General features: G+C 43.6%; 1 protein-coding gene across 4 annotated transcripts in view; it reads left to right on the top strand.

Moving 5' to 3' along the window:
• MORC2 (MORC family CW-type zinc finger 2) overlaps positions 1–27,455 on the top strand; it is a 200,292-nt gene that overhangs the window by 106,661 nt on the left and 66,176 nt on the right. For all 4 annotated transcript variants that reach the window (XM_069760271.1, XM_069760281.1, XM_069760277.1 and 1 more), the window contains exons 14-16: positions 1,968–2,108; positions 26,026–26,180; positions 26,600–26,728. In XM_069760271.1, the coding sequence (XP_069616372.1) occupies positions 1,968–2,108; positions 26,026–26,180; positions 26,600–26,728 (425 nt within the window). The remainder of the gene's footprint in view (positions 1–1,967; positions 2,109–26,025; positions 26,181–26,599; positions 26,729–27,455) is intronic.

A 27,455-nucleotide genomic window follows, 5' to 3' on the forward strand; every position in this document is an offset into this window, starting at 1 on the left:
ACCTTGTCCTTGGCGCACTCCAGCGTGCTCCTTTTGAGCCAATTCGAGACATTGCATTTTTTCTCCTGTCACAGAAAGTTGACTTCTTAGTTTCCATTACGTCCATCAGGAGAGTTTCTGAGTTAGCGGCATTATCATGCCATTCTCCGTTCCTGATTCTACATCAGGACAAGGTAGTTCTCAGACCCATTCCTTCTTTCCTACCTAAGGTGGCCTCTTCATTTCACATTAATGAAGACATCGTCCTTCCTTCTCTATGTCCCTCTCCGGTCCATCCCCTGGAGAAGTCCCTCCACAAGTTGGATCTGGTCAGAGCCATCCGAGTCTACCTTTCTAGGACTGCTTCCTTTCGCCACTCTGATTCCCTGTTTGTCATCTTCGAAGGTCGTCGTAAAGCGCTCCCTGCTTCTAAATCCACTATTGCCCATGCCTCGTCTGATGCAGGCCTGTGAAGTACGGTGCTGCAGGCAGTGATTACACACCGACCTAAGTGTGTTTTTGTTTCTTTTTTTTTCTGGCTCTCACCCAACGGACTGCTTTGGGACGTCCCATGGTTACCTGTGTCCCACAATAAAGCGATTAAAGAGGGATTTTTGGTACTCACCGTACAATCTTTCTTGGAGCCTTCATTGAGGGACACAGGCCCAAAAGAGGTACAAACAGATAGAGAGGGTGCTAAGTGCCTTTGTTGTTGGGTTCATACATTTGTTGAGTTTTTGGTTGCTTTTCCTACTGCTTTAACACTAACTGAGGTACTTGGTGCCTGTCAGTGGGTGTATACTGCTGAGGAGCTATTTTCCTTTTTTGACTAGTCAGCCTCCTAGCGACAGCAGCATACACCCATGGTTACCTGTATCCCCCAATAAAGAGTCAAAGATTTTACGGTGAGTACCAAAAATGCCTTTTCAGCACATAAAAATGTGCTGAAAAACTCATCTTATAGTTGAGTATATATGGTATTTGTTTGCAATCAACTGATACAGTTAAATGAGTTTGGAGACTTGTTAAAGGGAACCTGTCACCCCGAAAATCGCGGGTGAGGTAATCCCACCGGCATCAGGGGCTTATCTGCAGCATTCTGTAATGCTGTAGATAAGCCCCCGATGCTACCTGAAAAAGGAGAAAAAGACGTTATATTATACTCACCCAGGGGCGGTCCCGCTGCTGGTCTGGTCGGATGGGCGTCTCCGGTCCGCTCCGGCGCCTCCTATCTTCTTTCCATGACGTCCTCTTCTGATCTTCAGCCACAGCTCCGGCGCAGGCGTACTTTGCTCTGCCCTGTTGAGGGCAGACAAAGTACTGCAGTGCGCAGGCCCGGGCCTCTGACCTTTCCGGCGCCTGCGCACTGCAGTACTATCCTCTGCCCTCAAGAGGGCAGAGCAAAGTACGCCTGCTCCGGAGCCGTGGCTGAAGATCAGAAGAGGACGTCATGGAAAGATAGGAGGCGCCGGAGCGGACCGGAGACGCCCATCCGACCTGACCAGCAGCGGGACCGCCCCTGGGTGAGTATAATATAACGTCTTTTTCTCCTTTTTCAGGTAGCATCGGGGGCTTATCTACAGCATTACAGAATGCTGCAGATAAGCCCCTGATGCCGGTGGGATTACCTCACCCGCGATTTTCGGGGTGACAGGTTCCCTTTAATACTGACTAACGGCAGCAGTAACACATGAGGACATTTTTAGAGATTAAGAAATAACCTGCTTGTTTAAGCTGTATCCAGGAGTTTGACTTATAAACTTATAAGAATCTATGCAACAGATGCAGAAATGGAACATTTTAAGGAAATAATGAATTATTTGCTTTCATGTATCTTTTGTAACTGAAGACAAAGTAGCTTCCCATTTCTGTAAATTCTTTTACTTATAAAAGGAAGTACAAAAAAGGATATTCTAACAAATTAAACAATGTACAGTTAAGAAAATGAATTCTACAGTTAAGATCATTTATTCTTATTTTGTTTTTAGAGCCCTAAAAGAACCAAAAGAGTTAAATTTTATTTTTGGAGTGAATATTGAACAACGTGAACTTGATGGCATGTTTGTGTATAACTGCAGTCGGTTAATTAAAATGTATGAGAAAGTTGGACCTCAGCTTGAAGGCGGAATGTAAGTATGACCTTTTACTTGCCAATTTGATGAATATGATTTTGTTTGTTTTTTTAATTCATTTTTTAACCCCTTAACGACCTCTGATACGCCTTTTAACGGCGGCAGTTAAGGGTACTTAAACCACAGCAACGGCGCTGTGGAAAAAGTGATTAGCGCCCCCCAGAGTCGGATTTTCTCTGGGGTCTCGGTTACCGGGGGTAGCCGAGACCCCAGAGTACATGATTCGGGGTTTTTTTTTTACCGACCCCGGGTTGCGATTGCCGGTAATTAACCGTTTACCGGCAGTCGCAAAAAAAAAAAAAAAAAACGCGATTTCCCATTTAATTTCTCTGTCCTCCGATGTGATCGCACATCAGAGGACAGAGAAATGGGGTCCCCGATCGCCCCCCGATACTCACTTGTCTCCCCCGGTGCTCCTCATGGCTCCCGATGGGTGCCCCCATCTTGTTCCTGCCAAAAAATTGCGGGTGCAGACCGCCGGCCGGCCCCCGGAAGATCTTTGGGGTCTCGGTTTTTACCGACCCCTGCTTTGCGATCGCCGGTAATTAACGGTTTACCGGCGACCACAAAAAAAAGCAAAAAAAAAAAACGGTGTGTTATTCTCTGTCTTCTGATGTGATCGCACATCAGAGGACAGAGAAATAGGGGGATTCGGGGACCCTGTTATATTTACCGGTGTCCCTGGATCCTCCTGCGTCCCCTCCTGCCTGCCGGCTTCTTCATCCGGTAATAAAATCGCAGGCGCATGCGCAGTGCGCCCGCCATGATCTGCCGGCCGGCAGCTAGAGGAGTTGGGGCTAAAATTAGGGTTAGGGTTGGGGCTAAATGTAGGGTTAGGATTCTTTCACACTTGGGTCAGTAAGGGGCCGTCGCAATGCGTCGGCCCGACGTACCGACGCACGTTGTGAAAATTGTGCACAACGTGGGCATCGGATGCAGTTTTTCAATGCATCCGCTGCCCAGTCTATGTCCTGTGGAGGAGGGGGTGGAGTTATGGCCGCGCATGCGCGGTCGGAAATGGCAGACGAGACGTACAAAAAAACGTTATATTGAACGTTTTTTGTGACGGTCCGCCAAAACACATCGGATCCAGTGCACGACGGACGCGACGTGTGGCCATCCATCACGATCCGTCGGCAATACAAGTCTATGGGCAAAAATCGCATCCTGTGGGCACATTTGCAGGATCTGTTTTTTGTCCAACACGACGGATTGTGACGGATGCCACATGACGCAAGTGTGAAAGTAGCCTTAGGGTTAGGGTTGGGGCTAAATTTAGGGTTAGGGTTGGGGCTAAAGTTGGGGTTAGGGCTAGGGTTGTGGCTAAAGGTAGGGTTAGAGTTGGGATAAGGGTTAGGGTTGGCATTAGGGTTAGGTTTGGGATTAGGGTTAGGGATGTATTGGGATTAGGGTTAGGTTTGAGGTTAGGGTTGAGATTAGGATTAGGGGTGTGGTGGATTTAGGGTTTTGATTAGGTTTAGGGTTGACAATAGGGTTGTTTTGGGGTTAGGGTTGTGATTATCATTAGGGTTGTGATTAGGATTATGGATCGGGTTGGGATTAGGGTTAGGGGTGTGTTGGGGTTAGGTTTGGAGTTAGAATTGGGGGGGTTTCCACTGTTTAGGTACATCAGGGGGTCTCCAAACACGACAGCCAATTTTGCGCTCAAAAAGTCAAATGGTGCTCTCTCCCTTCTGAGCTCTGCCATGCGCCCAAACAGTGGTTTACCCCCACATATGGGGCATCAGCGTACTCGGGATAAATTGGACAACAACCTTTTGGGTCCAATTTCTCCTGTTACCTTTGTGAAAATAAAAACCTAGGGGCTAAAAAATCTTTTTTTGTGGGAAAAGTTTTTTTATTTTCACGACTCTGCATTCTAAACTTCTGTGAAGCACTTGGGCATTCAAAGTTCTCACCACACATCTAGATAAGTTCCTTGGGGGGTCTAGTTTCCAAAATGGGGTCACTTGTGGGGGGTTCTACTGTTTAGGTACATCAGGGGCTCTGCAAATGCAACATAACGCCCGCAGAGCATTCTATCAAAGTCTGCATTCCAAAACGGCGCTCCTTCCCTTCCGAGCTCTGCCATACGCCCAAACAGTGGTTTACCCCACATATGGGGCATCAGCGTACTCGGGATAAATTGGACAACAACCTTTTGGGTCCAATTTCTCCTGTTACCTTTGTGAAAATAAAAACCTAGGGGCTAAAAAATCTTTTTTTGTGGGAAAAGTTTTTTTATTTTCACGACTCTGCATTCTAAACTTCTGTGAAGCACTTGGGCATTCAAAGTTCTCACCACACATCTAGATAAGTTCCTTGGGGGGTCTAGTTTCCAAAATGGGGTCACTTGTGGGGGGTTCTACTGTTTAGGTACATCAGGGGCTCTGCAAATGCAACATAACGCCCGCAGACCATTCTATCAAAGTCTGCATTCCAAAACGGCGCTCCTTCCCTTCCGAGCTCTGCCATACGCCCAAACAGTGGTTTACCCCACATATGGGGTATCAGCCTACTCAGCATAAATTGCACAATATATTTTGGGGTCAAATTTCTCCTTTTACCCTTGTGAAAGTAAAAATTTGGGGGTGAAAAGATCATTTTTGTAGAAAAAAATGCGACTTTTTTTTATTTTTTTTAAATTTTTTATTTTCACGGCTCTACGTTATAAACTTCCGTGAAGCACCTGGGGGTTTAAAGTGCTTACCACACATCTAGATAAGTTCCTTTAAGGGGTCTAGTTTCCAAAATGGTGTCACTTGTGGGGGGTTTCCACTGTCTAGGCACATCAGGGGCTCTCCCAACATGGCATGGCGCCCGATCTCAATTCCAGCCAATTCTACATTGAAAAAGTAAAACGGCACTCCTTCTCTTCCAAGCTCTGCGGTGCGCCTAAACAGTGGTTTACCCCCACGTATGGGGTATTGCCATACTCAGGAGAAACTGCACAACAAAATTTATGGTTAAATTTCTGTTTTTACACTTGAGAAAATTAAAAAAAATGTTTTTAAAGTAAAATGTTTGCAAAAAAAGTTAAATGTTCATTTTTTCCTTCCACATTGTTTCAGTTCCTGTGAAGCATGTAAAGGGTTAATAAACTTCTTGAATGTGGTTTTGAGCACCTTGAGGGGTGCAGTTTTTAGAATGGTGTCACACTTCGTTATTTTCTATTATATAGACCCCTCTAAATGACTTCAAATGTGATGTGGTCCCAAAAAAAAATGGTGTTGTAAGAATGAGAAATCGCTGGTCAACTTTTAACCCTTATAACTCCCTAACAAAAAAAAAATTTTGTTTCCAAAATTGTGCTGATGTAAAGTAGACATGTGGGAAATGTTATTTATCAACTATTTTTTGTGACATATCTCTCTGATTTAAGGGCATAAAAATAAAAAATTTGAAAATTGCAAAATTTTCGCCATATTTCTCTTTTTTCATAAACAATCGCAAGTAATATCGAAGAAATGTTACCATTAACATGAAGTACAATATGTCACGAAAAAACTCAGAATCAGCGGGATCCATTAAAGCGTTCCAGAGTTATAACCTCATAAAGTGACAGTGGTCAGAATTGTAAAAATTGGCTCGGTCATTAAGTACCAAATTGGCTCTGTCACTAAGGGGTTAAACATGAGTGCATATATTTATAAAGTGAAATAAAGAGGATATTTGTTGCTGCTTTTAGAGAACACACGTTATGTAAAAATGGTATTGTTTCAATTGCTTGCATCAGATGTATGTATGTGTGTGTATGTGTGTGTATATATATATATATGTGTGTGTGTGTGTATATATATATATATATATATATATATATATATATATATATATATATATATATATATATATATATATATATATATATATATATATATATACACATATATATATATATATATATATATATATATATATATAATATATATTCTATATCTATCACGCACATATATACACTAGGTGGTGGCCCGATTCTAACGCATCGGGTGTTCTAGAATATGCATGTCCACGTAGTATATTGCCCAGCCACGTAGTATATTGCCCAGCCACTTAGTATACAGGACAGAGCCACGTAGTATATTGCACAGCCCACGTAGTATATTGCCCAGCCACGTAGTATATTGTCCAGCGACATAGTTTACAGCACAGAGCATATTGCACAGCCACGTAGTATATTGCCCAGTTGCGTAGTATATTGCCCAGTTACGTATTTTGGACCTGGAGGAAGACACATGTGGTGTCGAAACATGTCGTCCATAAGGGATTGGATGTATGCAATATTGTAACTGAAGAAATCTGGAACACTAATGGATAAATAAAAGGTATATTTTACTCTACCATTGGACTGATCGCTGGAGAAACAAAAGTTTTATATATATATATATATATATATATACTAGATGGTGGTCCGATTCTAACGCATCGGGTATTCTAGAATATGTATGTATGTACAGTATGTATATCTATAGCAGCCACATAGTATATAGCACAGGCCACATAATATATAGGAGCCATGTAGTATATAGCACACAAATACGACGTGGCCTGTGCTATATACTATGTGGCTGCTATATACAAACATACATACATATTGTAGAATACCCGATGCGTTATAACAGTGGCCACGCAGTATATAACACAGCCCACGTACTATATAACACAGTCCACGCATAATATAGCAGCCACTCCGTATATAACACTGGCGACGTAGTAAATAACACTGGCCACGTAATATATAGCACAGCCCACGCAGTATATAACACCGGTCGCGTAGTATATAGCAGCCACGTGGTATATTACACAGCCCACGCAGTATATAACACTGGCCACTTAATATATAGCACAGCACACGCAGTATATAACACAGCCCACATAGCATCTAACACTGGCCAGGTAGTATATAGCAGCCATGCGGTATATTACACAGCCCACGTAGTATATAGCAGTGTGTGCACCATATCCCTGTTAAAAAAAATAAAAAATAATTAAAATAAAAAATAGTTATATACTCACCAGCCGGGATCCAATCCAGAGAGGCTCTGGCGCAGGCGATGAGCGCGCAGCTGCAGCCATCTTCCATTCCCAGGATGCATTGCGAAATTACCCACATGACTTAGTGGTCTCGCGAGTCAGAATTTGTTTTAGGGTACTTTCACACTGGCGGTTTTTTTAATACGTCGCAATGCGTCGTTTAGGGGAAAAACGCATACTGCAAAGTTGTTTGCAGGATGCGTTTTTGCCCCATAGCGTAACATTACCGACGCATTGCGACGTATTGACACACGTCGCAACCGTCGTGCGACGGTTGCGCTGTGTTGTGGCGGACCGCCGGGAGCAAAAAACGTTAAATGTAACGTTTTTTGCTCCAGACGGACCGCTTTTTCCGACCACGCATGCGCGGCCGGAACTCCGCCCCCACCTCCCCGCACCTCACAATGGGGCAGCAGATGCGCCGGAGAATGCATCCGCTGCACCCGTTGTGCTGCGCTAACAACGCTAGCGTCGGAATCTCGGCCCGACGCAATGCGACGGGCCGAATTCCGACGCTAGTGTGAAAGTAGCCTTACTCTTTTCCATGGTCTGTCTTATCCATGGTTTTTCCCTGTTTTTTTTTTTCTGTGCTATGTTGTGCATAAATATGTGATTCTTCAGAATTTGTTTCTTTGCCTGATGAAGAGACCTGTGTAGTCTCGAAAGCTTGCAATTTGTTACCATCTTTTCAGTTAGCCATTAAAAGGTATTAACCACTGAGGACTCTCAATTCTAAATACTTTTCGATCTACTGGCTAACACGGTACCAAGATATATTTCTTTCCTGGTTTCAAGATGTACGTGATGAATCTTAAAGAGAACCTGTCAGCACGGTTCTGCTCAGTAACTTATAGACACTGTCAGGTTAGCTCCATTATACTGATTTAAAATATCTTGGTTGATGAAATCTGTCTTGTGGTTGTTTAATCTTTTATTTTCAGTTTTGAGTTAATTATATGCTTGTGCTTCAGGGCGACCTATGTGGGAGGGTCTTCATGTGGTGCTCTTCTTAGGTATTCACCAGTATAGTAACTAACAGGTCACTGATCACTCAGTGACTTACCCCTTAGTTTGCATAATGAATATATTATGATCACATCTATGTGTATGTAATTTCTTTCTTTTCTTTAATTAATTTATGAATTTATTTAATCAGTTTGAAAATGGCGCCTGCGCAGTATCAGCTATTGGCAATCTGATAGCGGCTACTGTGCAGGTGCTGCCGACGCTATTTCCACACTGATTTTTTTTTTTTTCTTTTTATGGATGACAACAAATATATTACATACACAGTATAGATCCGATCATGCTGAAGAGCATGCATCGGCGGCGCCTGCCTACAGAAGGGTTTTTTTTTTTTTCCTCCCTAGATGGATAAATATATAATATTTATTATGCAAACTAGGGGGCAGGTCACTGAGGGGTCAGTGACCTGTCAGCAGTCTTCACGTGGTACTCTGATTACCTAATCATAATGAAGACCCACCCTCCCCCCCCCCAGGCCGCCCCTGAGCACGGGCATATCATTAACTGAAAACTACAACTAAAGATTAAACCACAACAACCACAAGATGGAGTTCGTCAACCAAGGTATCATTTTAATCAGTATAAAGTAGTCGACCTGACACATCTGTAGGTTACTGCACACAATCTTGTTGACAGGTTCCCTTTAAAAGAAAATGAAGTGGAAAAACAGTTCTTTTGACTACTTACTGGACTCGTTCATCTTCTGCGTTTGCAAAATTATGCCTCAAAACTTCTCCTCGTAACCCCTTTACCCCCGAAGGTGGTTTCCACGATAATGACCCGGCCAATTTTTACAATTCAGACCACTGTCACTTTATGAATTAATAACTCTGGAACGCTTCAGTGGATCCCGGTGGTTCTGAGACTGTTTTTTTTTCTTTTCTGGACATATTGTACTTCATGATGGTGCTAAAATTTCTTCGGTATGAATTGCGTGCGTTTGTGAAGAAAAATGGAAATTTTGAAATTTTTGCAATTCTCCAACTTTGAATATTCATGCCCTTAAATCACAGAAATATGTCACATAAAATAGTTAATAAATAACATTTCTCACATCTACTTTACATCAGTACAATTTTGGAACCAAATTTTTAATTTTTGTTAAAAAGTTATAAGGGTTAAAAGCAAAATTTGACCTTTTTTTTGGGGTGGGGGTGGGGGGGGGCATATCACTTTTGAAATCACTTTGAGGGCTCTGATAGACTATGCCCAAAAGTGACACCATTCTATAAAATTGCACCCCTCAAGTTGCTCAAAACCACATTCAAGAAGTTTCTTAACCCTTTAGATGCTTCATTTTATTTATTTTTTTTTTAAATTCCTTTGAACATTAACTTTTTTTTCACAAAAAAATTGACTTCAGATCCATTTTTTTTCTATTTTGACGAGGGTAACAGGGAAAAAATGGACCCTAAAATTAGTTGTGTAACTTCTCCTGAGCATGTCGATACCACATATGAAGGTGAAAACCACTGTTTTTGCGCACGCAAGAGCTCAGACGGGAAGGGCGCCATTTTACTTTTTTCATGCAAAATTTGCTGGAACAATTGTCAGTTGCCATGTCGCATTTAAAGAGCTCCTGATGTGCCTAAACAGTGAAAATCTCCCACAAGTGACACTATTTTGGACACTAGACCCCTCAGGGAACTGATCTAGATGTGTGGTGAGCACATTGATCCTTCAGTTGCTTCACAGAAGTTTATAATGTTGAGCCGTAAAAATGAGAAAATCACATTTTCCCCACAAAAATGTTACTTTGGCCCCAAATGTTACATTTTCATAAGGGTAACAGGAGAAATTGCACCATACAGTTTGTTGTGCAATTTCTCCTGAGTACGCAGATACCCCATATGTGTGGGAATACTACTTTTTGAGGCACAGTGCAAAGCTCAGAAGGGAAGAGGCGCCATATTGGAGTTCAGATTTTGCTGGATGTGCCAGAAAACACAGGATTTTTGGTTGCTTACCATAAAATCTGTTTCTCGGAGCCTTCATTGGGGGACACAGGAACCATGGGTGTATGCTGCTGCCACTAGGAGGCTGACACTATGCAAATAAAAAAGTTAGCTCCTCCTCTGCAGTATACACCCTACCGACAGGAAGTAGGATATTCAGTTAGTGAGAAAGCAGTAGGAGAGCCAACATGTAAAGATAGAAACTTAAACTGTAACAATATAACACAATAAAACATAACTGCTCAACTTGGGAGGGTGCTGTGTCCCCCAATGAAGGCTCCGAGAAACAGAGAAAACAGAATTTTTGGTTGCTTACCGCAAATTCTATCGCCTCATTGGGGGACACAGGAACCATGGGACGTCTCAAAGCTGTCCCTGGGGTGGGAACAGCAGAAAAACTTCATTCAGGTCGGAGGACTCACCACTGCCGCCTGCAAGATCCTTCCACCTAGGCTGGCAACTGCCGAAGCGTAGGTATGGAGCTTATAACATTTGGCAAATGAGTGAATGGAACACCAGGTTGCCGCCTAGCAAAGTTGTAGGGCGGATGCCCCATGTTGTACCGCCCAGGAGGCTCCCACTGCCCGGGGCAGAGTGAGTCTTAATCCCAGGAGGAGTCACTCTGTTCTTGACCCGGTAAGCCTCCAGAATAGTAGTTCTGATTCAGAGAGCAATAGTAACCTTGGAGGCTGGCAGGCCTCTTGGCGTACCGTCTGGAATGACAAATAGACGGTTCGTCTTCCTAAAGAAGGCGGTCCTAGACAAATAGATCCTCACCGCCCAGACCAGGTCTAGCCTGTTCAGCGAACGCCCCAGAGAATAGGTCGGAGCAGGACAAAAGGTGGGAAGGACGATCTTATTCAAGTAAAAGGAGGACCCCACCCTGGGAAGAAAAGGCGACGAAGGCCGTAAAACTACCTTATCCTGGTGAAAAACCAAGAAATGGGGCGTCAGGAGAGAGCCACCAACTCCGAGGCGCGCCTAATGGAGGTGATGGCCACCAGAAACGCCACCTTGCAGGACAGAACAGACCGTAAGGCCTCATGGGGAGGATCAAGGGGGGAACCCCTAGTCAAATATTTAGAATTGTATTAGTCTATGCCTGATGAGGAGGCTCCCACTTAGTCTCGAAGGTTTGCAATTTGCTACCATCTTTCCAGTTAGCCATTAAGAGGCATCAACCACCGAGGACTCTCAAATCCAAATATCTGACCTGAGAACGGGAAGCTAAGGACTTCTGAAAGGGACTTCAGAAAGAGAATGGAAAGGGTTGCTACCTGACCCTTTAGAGAACTAAGGGCAAAGCCAGCATCAAGTCCTGCCTTGAGAAAAGGCCAAAAGGTTTCAACAGCAAAGCTGTTAAATTGAGCAACCAAGAACTCTGTGGCAGATTGGTCCCTAGTACAGAAGATCTGGCCTGTCTGGGGGTCTCCAATGGGAGTCCGCGAGGAGATTGGCGATCTCAATGAACCAGAACCTTCTGGGCCAATCTGGTGCGTTTGGAATGACCGGCACCCCCTCTGCATTGATCTTCAACAGCCTGGGAAGAAAGGGAAGGTGTTGTGAATTCTGTGATCAAGCTCCCTCCTGTGGTCACGAGTGGTACTGCGGCTTCTGAGTTTCCTTCCTCAGGTGATGAGGTTAAGTCGTTAGGTGCTGCTCTATTTAACTCCACCTAGTGCTTTGATCCTGGCCTCCAGTCAATTTTCTAGTATTGGTCTTGCTTCCCCCTGGATCGTTCCTGTGGCCTGTCTGCTCAGCATAAGCTAAGTTCTGCTTGTGTTACTTTTGTTGCTATATTTTCTGTCCAGCTTGCTTTTTTGGTTTTACTTGCTTGCTGGAAGCTCTGAGACGCAGAGGGAGCACCTCCGTACCGTTAGTCGGTGCGGAGGGTCTTTTTGCCCCTCTGCGTGGTTGTTTATAGGTTTTTGTGTTGACCGCAAAGCTATCTTTCCTATCCTCGGTCTATTCAGTAAGTCGGGCCTCGCTTTGCTAAATCTATTTCATCTGTGTTTGTATTTTCATCTTAACTCACAGTCATTATATGTGGGGGGCTGCCTTTTCCTTTGGGGAATTTCTCTGAGGCAAGGTAGGCTTGTTTTTCTATCTTCAGGCTAGCTAGTTTCTCAGGCTGTGCCGAGTTGCATAGGGAGCGTTAGGCGCAATCCACGGCTACCTCTAGTGTGGTTTGATAGGTTTAGGGATTGCGGTCAGCAGAGTTCCCACGTCTCAGAGCTCGTCCTATGTTTTGTGGTTTTTGTCAGGTCACTTGTGTGCTCTGAACTTCAAGGTCCATTGTGGTTCTGAATTACCTATTCATAACAGTACTGGAGGCCCAAAGTACTATGCTTCTCAATAGAGGGAAAAAAGAAGTTCTGAGACCATTTTTTTTTTTCTTTGCACTGTTTTGCCTTTTTTTCCCCTAGACATTTGGGTGGTTCGGGACACAGGTGTGGTGATGGACATTAAAGGTCTGTCTTCATGTGTGGATCTTCTCACTGCAAGGGTACAAAATATTCAAGACTTTGTGGCTCAGAATTTTATGTTAGAACCAAGAATTCCTATTCCTGATTTGTTTTCTGGAGATAGAGCTAAATTTCTGAGTTTCAAAAATAATTGCAAACTGTTTCTGGCATTAAAACCTCGCTCCTCTGGTGACCCAGTTCAACAAGTTAAGATCATTATTTCTTTATTACGTGGCGACCCTCAAGACTGGGCATTTTCCCTTGCGCCAGGAGATCCTGCATTATGTAATATTGATGCGTTTTTTCTGGCGCTCGGATTATTGTACGATGAACCTAATTCAGTGGATCAGGCAGAGAAAAATTTGCTGGCTCTGTGTCAGGGTCAGGATGAGACAGAGATTTATTGTCAGAAGTTTAGAAAGTGGTCTGTGCTCACTCAATGGAATGAATGTGCTTTGGCAGCAATCTTCAGAAAGGGTCTCTCTGAAGCCCTTAAGGATGTCATGGTGGGATTTCCTATGTCTGCTGGTCTGAATGAGTCTATGTCTTTGGCCATTCAGAACGGTCGACGCTTGCGTGAGCGTAAATCTGTGCACCATTTGGCGGTATTATCTGAGCATAAACCTGAGCCTATGCAGTGCGATAGGACTTTGACCAGAGCTGAAAGGCTGGAACACAGACGTCAGAATGGGCTGTGTTTCTACTGTGGTGATTACACTCATGCTATCTCCGATTGTCCTAAGCGCACTAAGCGGTTCGCTAAGTCTGCCACCGTTGGTACGGTACAGTCGAAATTTCTTTTGTCCGTTACTTTGATCTGCTCTTTGTCTTCCTATTCTGTCATGGCATTTGTGGATTCAGGCGCTGCCCTGAATTTGATGGACTTGGAGTTTGCTAGGCGCTGTGGGTTTGTCTTGGAGCCCTTGCAGTGTCTTATTCCATTGAGAGGAATTGATGCTACGCCTTTGGCCAAGAATAAGCCTCAGTATTGGACCCAGCTATGTGCATGGCTCTTGCGCACCAGGAGGATATTCGCTTTCTGGTGTTGCAAAATCTGCATGATGTGGTCGTGTTGGGGTTGCCATGGCTACAAGTCCATAACCCAGTATTAGATTGGAAATCAATGTCTGTGTCCAGCTGGGGTTGTCAGGGGGTACATGGTGATGTTCCATTTCTGTCTATCTCATCATCCACCCCTTCTGAGGTCCCAGAGTTCTTGTCTGATTACCGGGATGTATTCGATGAGCCCAAGTCCAATGCCCTACCTCCGCATAGGGATTGTGATTGTGCTATCGAGTTGATTCCTGGTAGTAAGTTTCCTAAGGGTCGACTGTTTAATTTATCTGTACCTGAGCACGCCGCTATGCGGAGTTACGTTAAACAATCCTTGGAGAAGGGTCATATTCGGCCGTCGTCATCGCCATTGGGAGCAGGGTTCTTTTTTGTGGCCAAGAAGGATGGTTCGCTGAGACCTTGTATTGATTACCGCCTTCTAAATAAAATCACGGTCAAATTTCAGTACCCCTTGCCGCTGCTGTCTGATTTGTTTGCTCGGATTAAGGGGGCTAGTTGGTTCACCAAGATAGATCTTCGTGGTGCATATAATCTTGTGCGTATTAAACGGGGCGATGAATGGAAAACTGCATTTAATACGCCCGAGGGCCATTTTGAGTACCTGGTTATGCCATTCGGACTTGCCAATGCTCCATCAGTATTTCAGTCCTTTATGCATGACATCTTCCGAGAGTACCTGGATAAATTCCTGATTGTATACTTGGATGATATTTTGGTCTTCTCGGATGATTGGGAGTCTCATGTGAAGCAGGTCAGAATGGTGTTCCAGGTCCTGCGTGCTAATTCTTTGTTTGTGAAGGGATCAAAGTGTCTCTTTGGTGTTCAGAAGGTTTCATTTTTGGGGTTCATTTTTTCCCCTTCTACCATCGAGATGGACCCTGTTAAGGTCCAGGCCATTTATGATTGGACTCAGCCGACATCTCTGAAGAGTCTGCAAAAGTTCCTTGGCTTTGCTAATTTTTATCGTCGCTTCATCTGTAATTTTTCTAGTATTGCTAAACCATTGACCGATTTAACCAAGAAGGGTGCTGATGTGGGCAATTGGTCTTCTGCTGCTGTGGAAGCTTTTCAAGAGTTAAAGCGTCGTTTTTCTTCTGCCCCTGTGTTGTCAACCAGATGTTTCGCTTCCGTTCCAGGTTGAGGTTGATGCTTCTGAAATTAGAGCGGGGGCTGTTTTGTCGCAAAGAGGTGCTGATTGCTCGGTGATGAAGCCATGCGCCTTCTTTTCCAGGAAGTTTTCGCCTGCTGAGCGAAATTATGATGTTGGCAATCGAGAGTTGCTGGCCATGAAGTGGGCATTCGAGGAGTGGCGTCATTGGCTTGAAGGAGCTAAGCATCGCGTGGTGGTCTTGACTGATCACAAGAACTTGACTTATCTCGAGTCTGCCAAACGGTTGAATCCTAGACCGGCTCGTTGGTCGCTGTTTTTCTCCCGTTTTGACTTTGTGGTTACGTACCTTCCGGGCTCTAAAAATGTGAAGGCGGATGCCCTGTCTAGGAGTTTTGTGCCCGACTCTCCGGGTTTGCCTGAGCCGGCGGGTATCCTCAAAGAGGGAGTAATTGTGTCTGCCATCTCCCCTGATTTGCGGCGGGTGCTGCAAAAATTTCAGGCTAATAAACCTGATCGTTGCCCAGCAGAGAAACTGTTTGTCCCTGATAGGTGGACGAATAAAGTTATCTCTGAGGTTCATTGTTCGGTGTTGGCTGGTCATCCTGGAATCTTTGGTACCAGAGATTTGGTGGCTAGATCCTTTTGGTGGCCGTCTCTGTCGCGGGATGTGCGTTCTTTTGTGCAGTCCTGTGGGATTTGTGCTCGGGCTAAGCCCTGCTGTTCTCGTGCCAGTGGGTTGCTTTTGCCCTTGCCGATCCCGAAGAGGCCTTGGACACATATCTCTATGGATTTTATTTCGGATCTCCCCGTCTCTCAAAAAATGTCGGTCATTTGGGTAGTTTGTTATCGCTTCTCAAGATGATCCATTTGGTACCCTTGTCTAAATTACCTTCCTCCTCTGATTTGGTGCCATTGTTCTTCCAGCATGTGGTTCGTTTACATGGCATTCCAGAGAACATCGTTTCTGACAGAGGTTCCCAGTTTGTTTCAAGGTTTTGGCGAGCCTTTTGTGCTAGGATGGGCATTGATTTGTCTTTTTCCTCGGCTTTCCATCCTCAGACAAATGGCCAGACTGAACGAACCAATCAGACCTTGGAAACATATCTGAGATGTTTTGTTTCTGCTGATCAGGATGATTGGGTGTCCTTTTTGCCGTTGGCTGAGTTCGCTCTTAATAATCGGGCCAGCTCGGCTACCTTGGTTTCACCGTTTTTCTGCAATTCTGGGTTCCATCCTCGTTTCTCTTCAGGGCAGGTTGAGTTTTCGGACTGTCCTGGTGTGGATACTTTGGTGGACAGGTTGCAGCGGATTTGGACTCATGTAGTGGACAATTTGACCTTGTCCCAGGAGAAGGCTCAACGTTTTGCTGATCGCAGACGCTGTGTGGGTCCCCGACTTCGTGTTGGGGATTTGGTTTGGTTGTCATCTCGTTATATTCCTATGAAGGTTTCCTCTCCTAAGTTTAAGCCTCGTTTCATTGGTCCGTATAGGATTTCGGAGGTTCTTAATCCTGTGTCTTTTCGTTTGACCCTTCCAGATTCTTTTTCCATCCATAACGTATTCCATAGGTCATTGTTGCGGAGATACGTGGCGCCTGTGGTTCCATCTGTTGATCCTCCTGCCCCGGTTTTGGTGGAGGGGGAGTTGGAGTATATAGTGGAGAAGATTTTGGATTCTCGTGTTTCGAGACGGAAACTCCAGTATCTGGTTAAGTGGAAGGGTTATGGTCAGGAAGATAATTCCTGGGTCTTTGCCTCTGATGTCCATGCTGCCGATCTTATTCGTGCCTTTCATATGGCTCATCCTGGTCGGCCTGGGGGCTCTGGTGAGGGTTCGGTGACCCCTCCTCAAGGGGGCGGGGTACTGTTGTGAATTCTGTGATCAAGCTCCCTCCTGTGGTCACGAGTGGTACTGCGGCTTCTGAGTTTCCTTCCTCAGGTGATGAGGTTAAGTCGTTAGGTGCTGCTCTATTTAACTCCACCTAGTGCTTTGATCCTGGCCTCCAGTCAATGTTCTAGTATTGGTCTTGCTTCCTCCTGGATCGTTCCTGTGGCCTGTCTGCTCAGCATAAGCTAAGTTCTGCTTGTGTTACTTTTGTTGCTATATTTTCTGTCCAGCTTGCTTTTTTGGTTTTACTTGCTTGCTGGAAGCTCTGAGACGCAGAGGGAGCACCTCCGTACTGTTAGTCGGTGCGGAGGGTCTTTTTGCCCCTCTGCGTGGTTGTTTGTAGGTTTTTGTGTTGACCGCAAAGCTATCTTTCCTATCCTCGGTCTATTCAGTAAGTCGGGCCTCACTTTGCTAAATCTATTTCATCTCTGTGTTTGTATTTTCATCTTAACTCACAGTCATTATATGTGGGGGGCTGCCTTTTCCTTTGGGGAATTTCTCTGAGGCAAGGTAGACTTATTTTTCTATCTTCAGGCTAGCTAGTTTCTCAGGCTGTGCCGAGTTGCATAGGGAGCGTTAGGCGCAATCCACGGCTACCTCTAGTGTGGTTTGATAGGTGTAGGGATTGCGGTCAGCAGAGTTCCCACGTCTCAGAGCTCGTCCTATGTTTTGTGGTTTTTGTCAGGTCACTTGTGTGCTCTGAACTTCAAGGTCCATTGTGGTTCTGAATTACCTATTCATAACAGGAAGGGGAGGAAACAGGTAGGGAAGTACAAATTGCGACCCAGGAATGGCCAAAGCATCGGTATCCACAACAAGAGGATCGCGGACCTGGAAACAAATGGTGGAACCTTCCTAAGCAGTTGATACGCCAAGAGATCCACGTCCGGAGTTCCCCATCAAAGGCAAATTTGAAGGAAGACCTCTTGATGCAGAGACCACTTTCCTGCCGCAAGGCCCTCGCGGCAGAGAAAAACACTGCAGCCTAGTTGTCCACACAGGATATGCATTGCGGATGGGAGTGGGTGGGAGACGGAGACAGGACCATCAGGGGTCCTTCGGGACAGACGTATGAGAATACGGGGTGGCAGTACACGCCGTACTCAGTCTCTGCGTGTGAGTACATTTGTGACCGTTCACACTGTATCCCTCCGGAAACCTGAAAAGAAACGACGCACACTGAGGTAGATATGGGTCTAATGAAAGACTCGTGTCCACCTCGGTAGGGTGTATACTGCAGAGGAGGAGCTAACTCTTTTTTTTATTTGCATAGTGGCCTCCTAGTGGCAGCAGCATACACCCATGGTTCCTGAGTCCCCCAATGCTCATTTTAAAATCTACACTCACCAATGATTTCATATACTGGTGCAGTGATCATATTGACACCACATGTGCCTCACAGAATTTTATACCACTGAGCAGTGAATAAAGAACAAATTACATTTTTGCCACTAAAATGTTGTTTTAGCTCTAAGTTTTTACTTTTTCTAAGGGCTAATACAAATTTTTATTACAAGCAAACTGAGGTCTATTCTTTCCTCAGTACGCCAATACCAGGGGTGCAGTGATCATATTGACACTATGGGTGTATAACAGAATTTTATACCATTGGGCAGTAAAGACAAAATAACTACATTGTTACCACCAAAATTTTGTTTTAGCCCCAGATTTTACATTTTCACACAAGAAGTGGGTAAAAATGGCACCAAAATGTGTCCCACGATTTCTACTGAACATGACAATACCCCATATGTGGTTGTACAGTACTGCTTAGCCATACGAAGAGACTCAGGAGGAAAGGAGTGCTATTTGCCTGCTTGAGCGCAGATGTTCCTAGAACAGTTCGCAGACTCCATATATAGAGCCCCTATTTGCTAGAAGAGCAGAATCCCTCCTCAAGTGACCCCATTTTGAAACTATACTCCTTAGGGAATTTATCTACAGGTGTAATGATGATTTTGACTCCATGGGTATTTTCCAGAAAACGGCAAACTGCTGTTGTAGTGACTAGTACGTTATGCCCAGCTCATGCTTCTGGAGGCATGCCCCGTAAGTTAGCGGGCTCTCATCACTTCAGAAATGCCAAACGTGGATGCAATATGTGGTTTAGGTACACTGTGGGGCTCATAAGGGAGGGGAGGCATTTGGATTTGAGAGCTGAGAATTTGCTAAATTTCTTTTTGAGGTCGAGGAGCCATTTCGCTTTTCCAGAGCCTTTGTGCTACCAGTAATGTGGAAGCCCCCTATATTTCCATTAACAGATGACAAACCTGAGTGGGGATTGCTTTTTTTGTGGATTAAGTTGAAGATTTTATTGGGAACATTTTAAATAACATTTTGGATCACAGTTTTCCGGCGCTCAACGCTGAGCACTTACATCAGGGTTTCCAGCTAAATCTCTGAGTGATGTGATGCAGATGAACCCCCCAAGGGATCCATTCACTATAATGAGGCAGCAGAGTTACTCTGGACTCCGTCTGACCTCTGTTCAGCGATGTCCTTTTCAGAAGTACACAAAACTGTGGCCAATGGCACTTTTATGCAATCCTAAAAGACTGACACCGCCGGATCACAGGTCAGACTATGTCCACAGTGCCTCTATCTACCTCATTATACAGAATCTTCTGCCAGAGATTCCATCTGAATCACGTATTTTAGAGATTTACACGGAAACCCCAATGCAAGCGTAAAGCGCAGGATAAATGTGCGCTGAGCCTTACTGCGATCTATGGGAAGCAGAATGAAAAAATCAACAGCAGGTGAAGAATTGGTTTTATTTTTTGCACCGTTCCTCGTGCAGTATAGGTGATTTGGCGACTTTATTCTTCGCGTTGGTGCGATTATAGCGATATCAGATTTATATCAGGTTTTTGTTTGGCTGCTGTCACACACTAAAAGACGCTTTTTATTGCAAGAAATTGTTGAGAGCTATAGTTTTTCCATATTTTGGCCCACAGAGTCATGTGAGGGCTTGTTTTTTTTGCTGGACGACGAGTTGACGTTTATTGGTACATTACATTTTTTTGATCTCTTTGAATTCTGATTTTTGAGATGCAGAATGAACAAAAAACAGCAATTCAGTATTTTTTTTTTTTAAACTGTTCCGTTCCGTGTGTGGTAAAATTGATAAGGCAGTTTTATTCTTCGGGTCAGTACGATTAGTGATACCTCATTTATATTGTTTGTTTTGGCGCTTTTACACAATAAAAACTATTTTTTGATAATTTTTTTGGCTTCACTTTATTCTGAGAGCTATAACTTTTTTTCTTTCTGCTGATCGAGCTGTATGACGGCTTGTTTTTTGTGGGACAAGATGACTTTTTCAGCGGTACCATGTTTATTTATATCCATCTTTTTGATCACATTCCACTTTTTTGTTCAGTGTTATGATGATAAAGCATTGTTTTTTGCCTTGTTTTTAATGGTATTCCTTAGCAGTGGTTTCCTAGCAGCTATTTTACCATGAAGGCCTGCTGCACAAAGTTTCCTCTTAACAGTTGTTGTAGAGATGTGTCTGCTGCAAGAACTCTGTGTGGCATTGACCTGGTCTCTAATCTGAGCTGCTGTTAACCTGCGATTTCTGAGACTAGTGACTCGGATAAACTTATCCTCAGAAGCAGAGGTGACTCTTGGTCTTCCTTTCCTGGGGCGGTCCTCATGTGAGCCAGTTTCTTTGTAGCGCTTGATGGTTTTTGCCACTGCACTTGGGGACACTTTCAAAGTTTGCCCAATTTTTCGAACTGACTGACCTTCATTTCTTAACCCCTTTCTGACATTGGACGTACTATCCCGTCGAGGTGGGGTGGGCCCCCATGACCACGGACGGGATAGTACGTCCAGCGCGATCGGCGGCGCTCACGGGGGTAGCGCGGCCGGGTGTCAGCTGCCTATCGCAGCTGACATCCGGCACTATGTGCACATTAACCCCTGGCACACCGCGATCAAAGATGATCGCGATGTGCCGGCGGTGCAGGGAAGCATCGCGCAGGGAGGGGGCTCCCTGCGGGCTTCCCTGAGACCCCCTGCAGCAACGCGATGGCGTCCGATCTCAATTCCAGCCAATTCTGCGTTGAAAAAGTAAAACAGTGCTTCTTCCCTTCCGAGCTCGCCCGTGTGCCCAAACAGGGGTTTACCCCAACATATGGGGTATCGGCGTACTCAGGACAAATAGGACAACAACTGTTGGGGTCCAATTTCTCCTGTTACCCTTGGGAAAATACAAAACTGGGGGCTAAAAAATAATTTTTGTGGGAAAAAAAAAGATTTTTTATTTTTACGGCTCTGCGTTATAAACTGTACTGAAACACTTGGGGGTTCAAAGTTCTCACAACACATCTAGATAAGTTCCCTGGGGGGTCTAGTTTCCAATATGGGGTCACTTGTGGGGGGTTTCTACTGTTTAGGTACATTAGGGGTTCTGCAAACGCAATGTGACGCCTGCAGACCATTCCATCTAAGTCTGCATTCCAAATGGAGCTCCTTCCCTTCCGAGCCCTCCCATGCGCCCAAACGGTGGTTCCCCCCAACATATGGGGTATCAGCGTACTCAGGACAAATTGGACAACAACTTTTGGGGTCGAATTTCTCCTCTTACCCTCGGGAAAATACAAAACTGGGGGCTAAAAAATAATTTTGGGGGGAAAGATTTTTTTTTTTTAATTTTCAGGGCTCTGCGTTACAAACTGTAGTGAAACACTTGGGGGTTCAAAGCTCTCACAACACATCTAGATAAGTTCCCTGGGGGGTCTAGTTTCCAAAATGGTGTCACTTGTGGGGGGTTTCTACTGTTTAGGTACATTAGGGGCTCTGCAAACGCAATGTGACACCTGCAGACCATTCCATCTAAGTCTGCATTCAAATGGCACTCCTTCCCTTTCGAGCCCTCCCATGCGCCCAAACAGTGGTTTCCCCCCACATATGGGGTATCAGCGCACTCAGGACAAATTGGACAACAAATTTTGGGGTCCAATTTCTCCTGTTACCCTCGGGAAAATACAAAACTGGGGGCTAAAAAATAATTTTTGTGGGAAAAAATTTTTGTTTTATTTTTACGGCTCTCCATTATAAACTTCTGTGAAGCCCTTGGTGGGTCAAAGCGCTCACCACACATCTAGATAAGTTCCTTAGGGGGTCTACTTTCGAAAATGGTGTCACTTCTGAGGGGTTTCTACTATTTAGGTACATTAGGGGCTCTCCAAACGCAACATGGCGTCTCATCTCAATTCCTGTCAATTTTGCATTGAAAAGTCAAACGGCGCTCCTTCCTTTCCGAGCTCTCCCATCCGCTCAAACAGTGGTTTACCCCCACATATGGGGTATCAGCGTACTCAGGACAAATTGTACAACAATGTTTGGGGTCCATTTTCTCCTGTTACCCTTGGTAAAATAAAACAAATTGGAGCTGAATTAAATTTATTGTGAAAAAAAGTTAAATGTTCATTTTTATTTAAACATTCAAAAAATTCCTGTGAAGCACCAGAAGGGTTAATAAACTTCTTGAATGTGGTTTTCAGCACCTTGAGGGGTGTAGTTTTTAGAATGGTGTCACACTTGGGTATTTTCTATCATATAGACCCCTCAAAATGACTTCAAATGAGATGTGGTCCCTAAAAAAAAAAATGGTGTTGTAGAAATGAGAAATTGCTGGTCAACTTTTCACCCTTATAACTTCCTAACAAAAAAAAATTTTGGTTCCAAAATTGTGCTGATGTAAAGTAGACATGTGGGAAATGTTACTTATTAAGTATTTTGTGTGACATATCTCTGTGATTTAATTGCATAAAAATTCAAATTTGGAAAATTGCTAAATTTTCATAATTTTCGCCAAATTTCCGTTTTTTTCACAAATAAACGCAGGTACTATCAAAGAATTTTTACCATTGTCATGAAGTACAATATGTCACGAGAAAACAGTGTCAGATTCACTTGGATCCGTTGAAGCGTTCCAGAGTTATAACCTCATAAAGGGACAGTGGTCAGAATTGTAAAAATTGGCCCGGTCATTAACGTGCAAACCACCCTTGGGGGTAAAGGGGTTAAAGTAATGATGGCCACTCGTTTTTCTTTACTTAGCTGCTTTTTTCTTGCCATAATACAAATTCTAACAGTCTATTTAGTAAGACTATCAGCTGTGTGTCCACCAGACTTCTGCACAACACAACTGATGGTCTCAACCTCATTTATAAGGCAAGAAATCCCACTTATTAAACCTGACAGGGCACACCTGTGAAGTGAAAACCATTCCCGGGGACTACCTCTTGAAGCTCATCAAGAGAATGCCAAGAGTGTGCAAATCAGTCATCAAAGCAAAAGGCTACTTTGAAGAACCTAGAATAGAAGACCTAATTTCAGTTGTTTCACACTTTTTTGTTAAGTATATAATTCCACATGTTAATTCATAGTTTTGATGCCTTCAGTGTGAATGTACAATTTCCATAGTCATGAAAATACAGAAAATTCTTTAAATGAGGTGTGTCCAAACTTTTGGTCTGTACTGTATATATTTTTTTCATTCAAATATTTATTCAGAAATACAATGTCTTTTGATATATTGTTTTAATTATTTTTTTTATTTTTACAACGATTTAAAATAAATAAATAAATGTTTTTTTTTACTTAGCTCCACTATGGGACAATAATTTTTTGCAGGCTGAATGCTTCTACAGCATGGAGATGTAGGAGCATCCCCATGCTGTAGTGACTGTCACCTCTGCACTGACTGGGAAAGTTGCTGATCATGCACTGCGCATGATCAGCAAGTTTCCTAGCTCTGGTGACCCGTATGTTGTCAATGACACCATGGCAACGATTGGGACCCTACGTCATGCCACGGTGTCTCCAATCCAAAGGCATAGGGGCCATTAGAATTCTGCGGGCTCTAGGAATGACCCAGGTGACATGGACGGATTATTACGTATGATGTCAGAAGGGGATAAAAGGGGTTGTCCAGCCTTAGTCAACAAGTCTGCAGTCACTCCATGTGACTGCAGAATTGTGAATGTTCATATTGCGTGCACTGCGCGGACTCTGATGCCAGCACAGTCTACATTCCCACAATTAACTTTTGGTGAGTTTTTGATGTTGCATATTGTCTGCATGATTTCTGTGGCTATAAATTAAATTATTTGCATTTTCTCAATGTGTTTTTTAGTAGGGGTTTTTTACATTCATTTTCTGTTTTTGACACTGTGTCTTTTGTATCATGCTGGTATTTCATATGTTATATAAATCTGCTTTCTTTTTGATCCTTCCTTGTGCTAGGCTTTGACATAGCTGTACTCATAGTCATGTGCGGATTCCATGCATTTTCGCTACTGTGGAGACTGACAAACTGCAATTCTGTGACTTGAGCCTGCAGTTATTCGATTGCTTATGCTATATACCACAGTATTGTAATAGATTGGGAAATTGTGGTTTTCATTGAGCTGAGCTTTACAAGGGAACCAATATGGCAGTTAACCAATATGGCCTGCTGAAAGGCCTGCCCCCAGCTGTCAATGGTAGCCAATTTGTTCCTGGCGATCACGTTGTTATCTGAAGAGCCCGGCTGAATGGAGTGGCGGTCGATCATGCGCACTACCACTACATTCATTCTTAACGGCAGTGCTGGAAATAGACAAGCAAAATGCTTAGCTAATCTTCAATGTTACTCTTGGGTTAGACCCCCCCAGCGCTTGGAAAGTTATCCCCTAAACTTGAGAACTCCCTTTAAGTTACAGCATTTGGAACGTGATCTGACACCTGTAACTACAGGCAGTTGTCGGCTATGTAATACAGTTGGTGTCTGCCAAGTGTGAAGCAGGCTCAGCTCCTGAGACTACATACATTCCTTATCAAGTTTTGACAAAAATGTGCATCATAGATTATCAAAGTTAATCAGATGGCAGCCTAAAGAAAGGAGGTGACTAAGGGGATATCTAGCCCTGAAAAGTGCAGTAGCTAGGGGATGTTTGTAAAACTATCCACTGAAGCCAAGTGGCGTCATCTCCTTTTGGCTTATGGGCATTAGCTTTTCCATTTGTTATGTCTGCGCTATCTCCTCCTACCAGAGCTCTGGGTTGGGAGATTTGCAACCTTCAATCAGAGGATTTGGCTATGTTGAACATGAAGAGCAACACCGCCTCCAGGGCGTCTGGAATATCTTCCCCCTATTTAGTTTGTTTTATAACCGCAAACTAAAAAACGCTTTAGGGAGGGACATCTCCGCCAAATGTGACAGGGTGACAGCCGTCACTCCATAGGAACATGTGTCCAATGCTGAGAAATATCAGGAACAGTTCCAGCATGTTACAAACATGACAGTATTTTGTAACTTTTCTCTTAACCCCTTAGTGACCGAGCCAAATTTTTTAAATCTGACCAGTGTCACTTTATGTGGTAATAACTCTGCAACGCTTCAACAAATCCCAGTGATTTTGAGATTGTTTTTTCGTGACACATTATACTTTATGATACTGGTAAATTTTGTTCAACATTTTTTGTGTTTATTCATAAAAAATATCAAAAATTTTAGAAAAATGTTAAAAAATTAGCAATTTTCTAAATTTGAATGATTATCCCTTTAATCCAGATAGTCATACAACAGCAAACCTTTAATAAATAACATTTCCCATATGTCTGCTTTACATCAGCACCATTTGTAAAATGTTATTTTATTTTGTTAGCATTTTAGGAGGTTTAAAAATGTAGCAACAATTTTTCATTTTTTCAAAGAAATTTACAAAATTTATTTTTTTAGGGACGTATCCATGTTTGAAGTGACTTTAGGGGTCCCATATATTAGGAAACCCACAAACGTGATACCATTTTAAAAACAGCACCCCTAAACATATTGAAAACTGCTGTCAGGTAGTTTATTAACCCTTCAGGTGCTTTACAGGAATTAATGCAAAGTGGTATGACAGAAATGAAAATGTGTATTTTTACCACCTAAATGTTGCTAACTTCTAAACAGATTACTACAGCCGTCAGACTCTAAGGCCGCTATTTGGTCATGAATTGCCATGGCAAACATCAGGACAACAAAATCATGATCTGAGGGCACCAATTGTGACAAAGAAGAAGCCCCCACACACTGTTAACCATTTATAATGATGTAGTCACTATTGACAGCAGCATCTAAGGGGTTAAACAGATTTAGATGGTGCAAATACTGATCGTGGCTGGTACAGCAAGTTGTCAGCTATAGTGTACAACCGACAGATGCTGGATTGTCATCTGTATGGGGAGGCTATTCTCTTATATCTCAGGTCAGTTAAAAGACGTATTGGCGGTCATTAAGGGGTTAAACTGTTTGACTTTTCACATTTTCCGTTTTGTCCATTTTTATACTGAAAGTATAATCATTTGACCATTTTGCCTTCTAGGGCTTGTGGAGGAGTTGTAGGAGTGGTTGATGTCCCTTATCTTGTCCTGGAGCCTACACACAATAAACAAGACTTCGCTGATGCCAAGGAGTACCGACACCTTCTGAAGGCAATGGGGGAGCACTTGGCACAGTATTGGAAAGATATTGGCATAGGTGAATTGTTTGTTAGGCTTGTGGTGGCTTGTACTGGCACACTGGAATACAATTGCTATAAGCTATGTTTGCACAATGGAAACCATAAACCACTGCTATACAAAACATACACAGCTGATATCAACCTGGCCTACTGGACCTAAATGAGCTGAAATGGGGTCCTTCAGGTTCCATCATTGTGTCTGATAAGAGAAACTGCATTTACGGCAGTGCAATCTGCCTTTGTTTCAAAACTGTGTTCTGGTTTTTTTTAATAACTTCAGGTGCAAGTACCTGAAAGTCTTCCCTTAAAAACTATTTTGATAGAAGCCAAAACAATTACACTTTGAAAAAGTTTGCAATTTGCATGCATAAGGTGTTCTAAGTTAGGTTTATTGACAGCAAAAATTGAACTTGTCTTTGTTTATTCTCACTTGCAGCTCAGAAGGGCATTATAAAATTTTGGGATGAATTTGGCTACATATCTGCAAACTGGAATCAGCCACCATCAACTGAGTTGCGGTTTAAACGAAGGCGTGCAATGGAAATCCCAACCACTATTCAGTGTGGTGAGTAACTTTCTTGATAGAAGTTTGCATGTGATACTGTTTATATTGTATCGCTTACTGTGATTTATTGATCAAGTACAGCTTGGACTAGAAAAGCCAGTAGCTACTTTGCTATTAACCTCTTCCTGACATGGTGATTTTCTGGTTCGGCCCTTCCCCCCCATCCCCTATCTCTTCTGAGAGCCATAACTTTTTTTTCAACATTTTAACGTGGTTATATGAAAGATTTTTTATGGGAGAAGTTGTCATTGAAAACTACACCATTCATTTTGCCACAGAATGTACTGTAAGGTGGCCCTCAGGCATTAACCCCTTCAAGACATGTGACCTACATGTATATCCTATGTTGTGTCCCTGTCTTTAATGCGACTAGCACACAGAGCCCACATTTTTCCCTGCAGATGATGGCTGGTTTAATCAGCCATCATGTGCCTTTAACACCCATTGCATTTAACCCCTTCCCGACCTTTGATGCCACGTAGGCGTCATGAAAGTTGGTGCCAATCCGACATGTGACGCCTATGTGGCGTCATGGAGGGATCGCGTCCCTGCAGATCGGGTGAAAGGGTTAACTCCAATTTCACCCGATCTGCAGGGACAGGGGGAGTGCTACTTCCGCCCAGGGGGGGGGTGGCTTCATCCCCCCGTGGCTACGATCACTCTGATTGGCTGTTGAAAGTGCAACAGCCAATCAGAGCGATTTGTAATATTTCACATATGAAAACTG

Source organism: Ranitomeya imitator, chromosome 1 (genome assembly GCF_032444005.1).
Source record: "Ranitomeya imitator isolate aRanImi1 chromosome 1, aRanImi1.pri, whole genome shotgun sequence".
NCBI classification, from domain to species: Eukaryota; Metazoa; Chordata; class Amphibia; order Anura; family Dendrobatidae; genus Ranitomeya; species Ranitomeya imitator.